Source organism: Opisthorchis viverrini, assembly GCF_000715545.1.
Source record: "Opisthorchis viverrini unplaced genomic scaffold opera_v5_63, whole genome shotgun sequence".
Classification (NCBI taxonomy): Eukaryota; Metazoa; Platyhelminthes; class Trematoda; order Opisthorchiida; family Opisthorchiidae; genus Opisthorchis; species Opisthorchis viverrini.
The window spans coordinates 1,912,677-1,923,648 of NW_008751719.1; the positions used below are offsets into that span (position 1 = coordinate 1,912,677).

General features: G+C 44.2%; 2 protein-coding genes across 2 annotated transcripts in view; one reads left to right on the top strand and one right to left on the bottom strand.

Moving 5' to 3' along the window:
• Nucleotides 1-2,083: 2,083 nt before the first annotated feature.
• The window catches only part of T265_04066 (hypothetical protein), a gene marked incomplete at both ends in the record, with an annotated part of 38,659 nt that continues 29,770 nt past the window's right edge, over nucleotides 2,084-10,972 (bottom strand). The window contains 7 exons of the mRNA XM_009168701.1: nucleotides 2,084-2,542; nucleotides 4,093-4,187; nucleotides 5,055-5,179; nucleotides 5,875-6,041; nucleotides 6,174-6,347; nucleotides 8,107-8,318; nucleotides 8,813-8,990. Of these exons, the coding sequence (XP_009166965.1) occupies nucleotides 2,473-2,542; nucleotides 4,093-4,187; nucleotides 5,055-5,179; nucleotides 5,875-6,041; nucleotides 6,174-6,347; nucleotides 8,107-8,318; nucleotides 8,813-8,990 (1,021 nt within the window). The remainder of the gene's footprint in view (nucleotides 2,543-4,092; nucleotides 4,188-5,054; nucleotides 5,180-5,874; nucleotides 6,042-6,173; nucleotides 6,348-8,106; nucleotides 8,319-8,812; nucleotides 8,991-10,972) is intronic.
• T265_04065 (hypothetical protein) lies at nucleotides 7,189-7,392 on the top strand (the record flags this gene model as incomplete). Its single annotated transcript, XM_009168700.1, has 1 exon — nucleotides 7,189-7,392. One exon carries the CDS (start codon nucleotides 7,189-7,191, stop codon nucleotides 7,390-7,392), a length of 204 nt encoding a protein of 67 aa, XP_009166964.1.

The window sequence follows — 10,972 nt, forward strand, 5'->3', positions numbered from 1 at the left end:
ACGTAAGCGACCAGGATAACCAGATTCGCTCAAGGAAATGTGTCTATTACAAGGGCTGAAGAACTCAGCTGCCATTATGATTTCTGGATAGAAGCAATCCGATACGGGCAGCTTGTGAGACAGGGGTGCGATAAAGAGCTGCCTCTATGAACACTACATGAGGTTCATAACGCTGATATTCCTCAGGCTACTGGCAATCCGGAAGTAGTAAATTTGTGCCCCAATCAGCTGTAGATGCGAAGACAAAAGGGCGGTGAATCTGTATTTAGTAGGATGCACAGTTCATACCAGTTCACACCAAAAACTCCGAGAAAGTAATATGATAGAATTGAATAGAGGAGGCGAAGCAATACAACAAGCCAGATAACTAAATGGTAGAGCTGCAAAAATATGCAAACTCATGTAATGGGTTAAGTCTACGCCGGTCTTGCATGGCCAATTATTTAAAATGCAAAACACAGCTGGGAATGGCTATCACACTGATCAGATGTGATGTTTCGTAATTGGCGGTCAATGTTCATGCTCAGTGCAATCCACCTGCATATTTTTTAGTTAAATACATTTGTGCATTTCCAGATTCCAAGAAAGAAGAAGTCACTTGGATTTATGGTATCGAATCCAGGCGTTTTAAGTGACGATCTCTGGCCTTCTACACTTGGAGGCGAGCACCGAGCCAGTCATTTGTACGTGAACTGAGTCTGTGAAATTTCTCTGTCAAAGAATCCGAAAGTTACAACTTCGCATTCGTTTCGGAATCAATGTTTAATGCTTGCAGTCCATAAAAGTAACTGGAATACTATAAACAAATTGCCGGGAACAAAAGGAGAGCCAACCCGCGCCAAATGCGACCGCGTACACGATATTGGACAACAGCCACGGTTTCAGTGTTTGTCCAACTGGATATTGTCTTCACCCCGTTAGAACGTTTAAGCTTGAGCAACCTCTGCCGTCTAAGCTTCGCCGACTGCAAACCTCAGGGAATCTTGTAGGTGAAAAAGTGCTCGAGCTGGCACTACCCTGGATCCCCACTTCCAGGTTTGGTCTCCTTATTCGACTGAACAGCCGCCTAACCGTCCGCTCCTGCAAAAACTCACACCGGTTAGAGCCAACCACTTTGTTTTTTCATTCTAGTTGTTCATGCACCAGTTGACGATAAGCGCAATTAAAAAAGACTTCTCAACGAATACTCCCCATTTGTTTCTAAAAAAATCGTCATAACTGGAAATTTTAACCCACATTCAGGGATTCCAGATCATCGGAGGCATACTTGATGTAGGGTCTAATTTGGGCACAAAGCACACGAAGTATGAATGGCCGCCGGTCACCTTGGGTGCATAGGGCGTTGTTGAATACGACCAACGTTTGAGGAATTCCACTTGAGTGACGCGCAGCACCTAAAGACCGAGGACGCCAAAAACTAGGCATATCCAAAAATGCGGTAATAATAATTTGGTGACACAATCTTGCTTGTCCAAAACCCCAAGCTTTAAGTGCCTGCCAAAAACATCTCGAAGCTTGTCAGCATGTCAACGTAAAATCCGTCGTGCGTGAAACTAACAAAAGGATCGTTTTGTCAGGAGTTTGGTACAAGCCGTGCTGTTCAAGGTAAAGTGCAACGCTGTATGAAACAGCTGCAGTTAACAGGATAGCCATACAAACGCCGCTGTAGACCTGGACATCCAATGATGATTGCAATTTATCCACCCACAGTCCAAGCTGGTGACAATTTAAGGCGTATAACAAGCAGCCAATACTAGCGACCTCTGAAAAGGACGTTGATGAATACCCGACAAGTCGCCAAGTTACTACACGTCAGCGTCTGCACAACGGGGTGAATCAGTGGAAATTCTCCATCTGAAGTTGATGTTTTAGTTCTTTGTCAAATTGCTATATCCAGGGGGAGGCGATACTTTGACGTCATCTCAGAACTATTATAGTTCTTACATCGTCTTTGCACCCTATCCCTAGGACCTATAAAATAGCCAAAATACTATCAAGAACGCTTGGCAGATAATGTTCCGACTTGTTGAAATGTTCAATTGTAGAATCATCTCCACGTTCATGACTTAGTGGCTATAGGATTCTCTAACGGGACGGTTTTTTAGGCAAGCCTGTTGGACTTGGTGTAACTGCCTGGTTGACATCATCCTGTGGTGTGTTCAGTGAATGCCGGTATGGAAGTAGCCAGTAGGTGCGGTTGAGCAGTAGAACAAGGTGATTAGAAGTTGAGGCTCTCAGAGACAACTACAAAGAATGTGCAAAAAAAAATGAAATATGGGATTCGACAGCATCGCTTTGTTAAAGTTTAAACAACACTCAGTTGTACACCAAACCACACGGCAGATGAAAAAAAAGAAATACGGTGAAAATTCGGATGAAGAACGGACGGACATATATGATCAGAGTAGATGAAAACATGGAAGAATATGAAGAACTCAAGTTATATGAAATCAGTATGAATGACTGAGACGATTAAATTACACGGGAATAACGAAGAAAGTGTCGAAGGACGTCCTTTTTCGTCAGGATACCCAGCAAACGACTGTAGTGAAAAAGAAAAACATTTCAAGACAAATCAATATATGAACACTGTATAGCTGAGGACAATTAATGCATCCTTTACGTGATCCGAACCGGTGGTAAGTCTACGATGGAGAGTTGCTAAAAAAACCAAGGATGCTATCCAGGGATAGGCAACAATGATGGAACAGTCACCCAATCGACGGACTGAGCTGTTGTGGAACACATGCACATATTTAAAGAAACTAAGCGGTCCGGCAAAGGAGAGTCTGCTGCAGGTACAGTAGATGCAATCACATCTTGAAGCCTTGGGGACAGCGTAATCGAGCCCCTAAAGCACATTTACACCCTGTGGAAGAAACTATGTGTGTCATGACAAATGGTACTACTGCCAAAGGATGCAGTGCACAACACCGATATTAGGCCTAGGGTAACCATGCCCATTTATTCCGACAGCAAGATGACCAAGAAATCTGCAGAGTCAGAGAAACCAGCATGTACATCAAGGATCGCTGCAAAAAGAGCAGCTACATTGTACCTTCTGTGTATGGAAAACATTAGGCCATGTGGGGAGACCTTTCGTAAAGTATGCAGATGTTGAGATATCCTGAAACCAAGTTGTTCAAGATGAAAGAAAATCCCTCGTTTCGGGAAATACACTCATTTTCAAGTGCATTTGGTTTTAACTCAACAGAAGCACAGCTGAAGCTCTAGTTTACCGTTCGACCAAACACAAGTCACCTCATGTTCCATCTGGACTGACATTCGAGATATCGTAGTACATTGTCTGGATGAAATGCACCATTCTCACAAGGTTGCTGGAGATTCTTGGACAGCTTAAGGTCAGTTTTGTCCTTCGTGCGGCCCATCAACTGGGCGCATTCTCCGTGTTTCCATCAACCCAACGTTCTAATTGAATATCACCCCGAGGGAAACACGGAATGATCTGTCCGAAGCACGTCACTTGAAGAATATGGTAGACGAGGGATCTAACTGAGCCTCTTGTTAAAACCAATTGGTGCGTAAATGGGTGTATTTAGCGAATTACTTGCAATTCGGGTTCAAGTAAGACATAAGGTTGAGAGACGCTTCGGGGCTGCACCTATGTGATGAAAATCAAAAAGGGCGAAACCGGCCGTGGGCCAACAAAGGGTTTTCAGTAACCACTCAGGATATCACCACTTCTGATTAATCCTTGTGATGCAGTCAACTTCGCTACCCATTGTCACCGGGTGACAGCAAAGTGCTGCATCTACTAAGAACAAATGTAACTTTGGGATATAAAAAATGCACCAGACTTGGTTTAGGTTATCCGGGACCACAAGCTTTGGCTACTATTTTGCACCACGCACGAATCAACCGAATTCCGTGAATCAAATGATATGATTTGTCGTACATTCTGTCTAAAAACTGCGTGGACGGATCAATCATTTAGAGCACACATTCCTTATAAAGGACAACCTTAAAACCTGCGGAAAGGTGAATCAAACCAAAAAAGTTAGGCGGTCAAACAGTCTGTTAGTTGGTACTTCCTTTGAGATCAGAGAGCAAGATAAAAAAGCTCAAACATACCCGTTGTGTGTTACTAGAATTTGGCGTAGACCCAATTTACGGAAATAGTCCAAAACGGTATCCATTGGTGTCTGGTCTGTTACAGTCGTCGGGGACTAGAGACAAGAAAACAAGAACATACCGTTAAAACAGTGCAGAAAAGGACAGTAGTTGTATGGTGCTGGCTTGAGGAAGCGCGCTTTTAGCCTAAAGTGGTGACAGCAGTCAAGTGAGATTTCCGATTTGTCAATGGAACTTAGACACACAAAGGTTCGTGTGACTGTTAACAGAACTAGGAAGTCAGAGCGGTAAAAGACGTCCCGGATGGGCGCGGAGTGACTGTGTGGAATGTGGAGAAGCAGCAGTGTGATGCTGATAAATATTTTCCCCGCTATAATCTCAGTTCGACGTGCAATCGAGTGTGATGCCGACTTTTGGTCCACTAAGCAATGATCATCTCTTATCGAGGGATCTGCTTTCCTCAATCCGGCAAGGGTGTTATTGGACTGGGACTTCTTAAGGTGACATGTTTTCGCTTGCCATTGTGGACTGACTGTGTGGCACATGGGGTTTGAGTGTAAAATCTTGCCAGTGATTCCCATACCAGGCCTTTTGCCTGATGTACGAGTCTTGACTGTGATAGCGCTTATCACGCCTTGAAGAGCATTCACTATTGATTGTTCTTTCTTCGGCTGTGGGCCTTTATACGGGTGTTTTCATCCCAAACATTCCTGCATACGTTGGCGTTCATCTTGTTTGACTGGAACTACTGCTGGCATGACTTCGAATGGGACGCTTCTCTGTTTATTTAATATTCTCCTGTAACCCTTCCACATCCATCGCTTGTATTTACCCTTAGTGTTTTGACAATACTCTTCAAAAACACAGGATATATGTGGTGAAATTAAGTCAGCTTAGCTGTGGATGTTGTGAAATGGGAAGAAGTAAGAAGACATGGCAAGGCAAATAAGGGGCAAACATACCAGGTCAACAATGCTGTGCAAATTGAGTTGGGGAAGATCAGAATCATCCGGTGCAATGTCAGCTGAGGATACGAAATAAACGGGCGAGTCTTCCACGATATTAGTATCTAACTGGCGTTCACGATCTGTTCAGAAAAGAATTTCAAAAAGATCCAAATGTAAATTCAGTAGAACTGATCTGTGCCAGCTGTGATAGGTTAACTAGGGAGTGTAATGACGAGTGTATGATGAAAATTAGGATTATTAAGGAAGACCACTGGCGCAAAAGAAGAAAAACCGCGTGTAGAACAACTATGAAGATCCTGTGATATTGCCAAATGTCCACCTCTACCTTATATGTCCTATCCCTAATACAGTGACACCATTTAGGATCAGGAAGAATCGTTTTGTCGTTCTCTAGGTTTTATTAGTTGCGGCTATCCAGCCGTGGCTGAATAACGATGCTCAGACTCTCATTAAGAAGGGTGAGAGTTTGAATCTCCGAGAGGTCGGCGGCACGAAATGAGCATCAAACACCTGGGCAGTGCACATCTGTGTCAAACTTAGGATGAAGTCCACGATTGTAGGTTTATCAAACGAAGTGTATGGAAATCATCAACAAGAGCGACGCTGAATCAGAATTCAATAAGTAGCTGCGCTTTAGACACTACTCTGATGCGCTAGCACATAGGTCAGCTACACAAAATAGTCGGACTTCCATGACTGCGTATTATGACAAGAAACAAAGTTACTTTTTTGGTGGCAAGGAATACGGGTGAAATATGGGTGGCACACCTTACAACTCACCGCGTTGAAAACATACAGCGCGAGGGAAACTTACCGAGAGTCCAACGCAAATCACGTCGCGTTACCCAACCCACCAAGTAGAGGGAGTGTTGTGATACCACAACCGGGAAGCCTTTAACATCCGACAGAGAAAGTAAAGCCTCTAAATCCTTTACCGTCATGCCATCTTGCGTGAGGACAAGAAGTGGAGAGTCGGGGTCACTGTGAAAAGAAGGAATTCATATTTTCATGCCAGGACGTTTAACGTTGAAAAGTGATCGATGAAAAAGCATTAAGGTTGTGCATCAGATCCATACAAATTGAAAGTTCGTGAGCCGACCGAAATTCACTTACCTTGGCTGCATGACGTCGGCCGCAATCCAAGTATGTTCCAGCTCATCATGTCCACACAAGTACGGATATCCATTTAGACGAATGTGCTCCTCGTAGATACTACCGTTGGTGAGCCGATCACCTGTCCACTTGCTAACCATGGCTGCTACCATCAGTGGAATGATGTAATTTAAACTACAAGGCAGATTTGAGAAAAAATAGGATAATTTCCCTCAGTGAGTTTACGGAAAAAAGGGGAACGAAAATTCGGGTCAGAAAACAGCTAAATGGGATGATTCACATGGCGAGAAAGCAGTTCTTTTTCATTCTGAAAAGTTCGGCGGCCAAATCTGGTTAAGCTAAGGAGGCCAACTTGTCGCCATTGACTTTGAGTGATCCATGGAAGTCGCACAAGAAAACAGGAATGTTTTGGACACAAGCTAAGGGAGGATCAAGAGATGAAAATCAGAAACGATCGTACTGGTAAGCAATAGAGTGACAGGATGGTATAGTATAGAACATATATAGCTAACGTTAACCTACCAGATAAAAAAAGATCGCTTGACAGTATCTCAGTTACCATGGATAAAATTATATCCTGGTTGGGCGAGCATATGATTGAGGATAAGTAGAGCACAAGCTGTAAAGACCTATAGGAAAATCTAAAAACATACGCAGACACTAAACATTATGTGGTTATACGATCAAGGTCGCCCTAACTAGTCAGCCTTCACGATCCGCAACATATAGGATCTCCCTGTTCTAGAAAAAAATGTACCAATAGAATCCCGGTGCAACATGCAGCTCGGAGTTTCCGCGAAGTTTAGGGTATCTACGTTACCCCTAAGCTAGAAAGAACCTGAGGGAGTAAGGGCTGACCAACCGAAAGCCCATGACTGATAAATCAGGTGGCGGTGGCTGAACGGATAGGTGTCAGGGTTTACTCTAAACTGTACTGTCAAACAATAATCCAGGCTTATAAACACCTAAATCCGGAGGCGCATTCTGAATACACAATCCCGTGACAATCTATGATATGTGCTCGAGATCACGGATTCCACTGTTCTCGAATACGGGAACCTGTCTGTACGATGTGGCAGGGTTCTGGCTACCTGAAGATTTGGCTACACCACAGGAAATCGATTTTCCGACAGCGGGACGCATGAACGATTCCAAACCAATCACTTTCACCAAACTGACAGGTTCCCTCAGGCAGTTGAGCCGCTTGGACATTGAGTGAGGTAAAAAGAGCAGGAACCAAGTGCTAGAATTTTTTCCTCACTAATCATGCCACATCTGTCCAAAGTAGTCCTCTCCCAATAGGCTACTTAATAGACCACAAGCTGACCAGAACTGTGCGCACTGCACATCTTTCCGGTCACCCTTGGCATGGTAGATTCAGCTGACCCAATAGTCAGTGTTGTATGAATCAACCGTTGGTCTCATTTGACAGAAAGTGCACAGATGAGTGTCATCATGTGATTTTCACAGGAAGATAAAATGAGCGCGATAAATGCTACTTGTTGTAGAAATTATAACGGTCAGCATGAGCAGACCAACCTGTAAATAAGCAAACGGACGAACGCATTGGAAAAAAAACTAGCCGAGTCAACACTGAAACCGATGGTGAACAACCGCTGTGAAATTTCCAGCTCTTCTTCTGACATAGGAAACCGTCTGACGAAATTGACCGATGAAGGTGATGCACAATTATTTTCCGAGGTTCATAGCGTCTACTTAATACTAGACATGAGAAGTAGATCGGAAAATCGGGATCTTCAGTCTTTAATACCCGTTATCTGAGACGGGACAGTTAAGGATCCATGAATATTTAGACCAGATCGGAGGAAGACATCCTCCTGGACCCATTTGAAAACAAATGCACAGCAACTGTTCAAAGATCGGACACCAAAGTAGCGAAAGTAAGTTTACGTCAAAGGTAAATGTGACCTACCCGCCTGTCAGTTCCAGCATGACCACCACCAAAGAAATGGTCATGCGGGTCACGCCACCCAAAGTGGCGGCTGCTCCCACCATGGCATACAGACCGGGGTTGATGCACGGTTGAGAAGATTTACACATCCTAGTGACGAACGGATGGTTGGCGTTGGTGACGACAAGCTGTTCGATGGCGACGCCTAGCATACGGCCCATTATGGCACCAGCCTAGCCAACGGATGAAACACAGACAAAACAATGAAAGTCTAAAGCTGAAAGGAAAAAATGAGTGGAAAAAAGTTGCTGCAACAATATTTGGTTCGCCCATTGGATGAATACCTTAGCGATATAGATGAACTTAATGGAACTGGGCACTAAACAGCAAGGAAATGAAGCAGAATGGTAGTACGCGTCAGTGGCGCTCTTTACTCGGTCTAGAAGGATATATAGTCGAGGACTTCAGTATGGTGAATGTGAATCAGCAACAGACTTTGCTACCGAATCATCGAAGGTTTCCTCTATCCACTGGAAAAGGTAAAGCAAATAAGCGTTCTTCAAATGCAAATCAAGATGCGACTGAACAGTATAATCTACTGCACCACGAGTAGCCGTAGAGATAAGCAAATAAAATGTGAATACAAGGGGTAAGTAATGAGGAGGACAAAAAGTTCATAAGAAGCGTATAAGAGGATGATGCGTGGAATCAGTACAAATTGACTTACAGCCAGGGAAGGAATGAACAGGCCGGTTGGAACTTTGATGCCAAAGGTGAATACCGTCAGGAGAAGCTTGAGTAGCAGTGCAGTCACTAGTAGGGCCATTGCAGTCGACATGGAGGGACCGGCTGGATAAATTCCCAAAACTTTTCCTACTGGGTCACTGACATTGATGCGGTAATCGCTAGAATAAAAGCGCATTGATATAAGATTAATGGCGGAGCTGTCAGAGTTGCCAGTGAATGACAGGTAAACAGAAATAAGTACACAAGCAATGGAATCGCTGGACGAGATAGACCATTGATTGCAGCGCGAATTATTTGACCAGAACGTCCGTGGTTAGAACCAGACCCTTGCATCCCAACGCCTTCTGTCTAGGCTTGGGCAACCTGGCAGTATCTTAGCCTCACTCGAGTGGAATGGAAGCTAGGCACCGGAATGGTTTTACAGCTAAACGATCAGGGAGGGGACGGGCTTCCGTGCGGCCAAAACACACCGAACTAACAAAGAGATGGACTATTGTTTAAATCACTAACATGCGAAGTTGAACACCAACCTGGTGACGTAGACTCGATTGCGTCTCAGTTGAGGTGAGCTGATTAAAGTAGCCACTTGCGTCTTTTGGACTGATAGAAAGGTAATTTACATACGTGTACTCCTCTGTAGTATTGACGTTGAGCTTACAATTACTGTCCACACATAGTATGACAACGTAGATCAAAAAAGTAGATCGCGCGAGACCACACAACGCAAGTCGGTAAGTCTGACTTTCAGGAAACAGTGAAATCGACCTGAATATCAGCCGGCAGAAGCATGACGTATACGCAGATGTTCACCTCACGCGCTTCGCAAGTCATATCGTTTGTGGTCGCGACACTGGTCTACGAATTTTCAATCTAAAATCACCCGAAAAACCAATGAAGTACTTCAACAGATAGTTTGCTGGCACGCAACAAAAAACTTTAGGAAAAAAACTAAAATACGCGACTCAGGCTAATCGATGGCTCGCAGTCACATCTGACTGACAAGTCATGGTACTTGAATGCGAAGGCAAAGCAGCTTATCAACGAAGTTTCCAGGCGACAGATGTCATGTCACTCTTAGTGCTCATTCAAATAGGACAACCCCGAGGGAGGAAGAATCATTACTGGAAACTTCACAACAGTTTCCCAATAACCACGACCAAATATGAGGTTCCCCACTGTGCTGGTCCCTTTCAATGGAGTTACTGCACACAGAGATGGTGTGTTAGGTAGGAGAGTTGGCATTCGATTGCAGAGCGTACGGGCTAATGCTGGGAATAACCAATGCTGCAACGAGTGCGATAGTGCACACACATGCATTCCGAAGAAATCTGGGAATTTACGCAATGAAAACTGTTCGCCTCGTTTCAAAAACCAAATTATGAGGCTGTTGTGCCTGTCAGTCTACTTATTTAGAATGACCGAACACAAATCAATTGTGGTATTGATGCAAAGAGCGCAAGTCCCAAAAGTTGTGGCCTATTTGCGACACCATTCTTCTTGCAAAAACTGCAGTTGAACACGTGGAATTTAAGTAATTACGCACCATGTGGATAGAATGCCTGATGTTTCGATTTTGCTGGTGCACATGCAATCGATTCCCGAGAAAAATTATTTGGAAACAGTGACTCTTTTGAGCAAACTTATACAGCAAAGGGTGTTCTGTCGGCCATCTTTTTCACTTAGTGTGGAACACAGCGCATAAACCGCTCACTAGTGTGTACGTCATATGACATTTCAAGACGAACATCAAAATAAGCAACTTATACGTTTTCGTGACCAATGTTCAACACTGATGCTTCGTTACCGTAAATAGTTAAGCTGTATTGCTGTTCCATTGTATAACTGTCATGCCATCCGAAGGAAGCACGAGGACTGAGATACTGTCCTCTTGCCCAAGCCTAGACAGCAGTTGAGGCCTCCGTCACGAAGAGACTGGACCTTACCGTGGTGTGACGGTTTGCGCACCTCAACGATCCATTGAGCTATACTGGAGAGTGTCCCGCGACACTCACAGAGTCTCTCATACCAGGTTGGTCAATGGTTAGAGGTCTGACGAACACAGTCTCCTGGCCCTGGGGTTTGGAACACGTGACGACTTGTTCCGTAGAAACGGTAATGCATTTGCATTTCCCGCCAAACA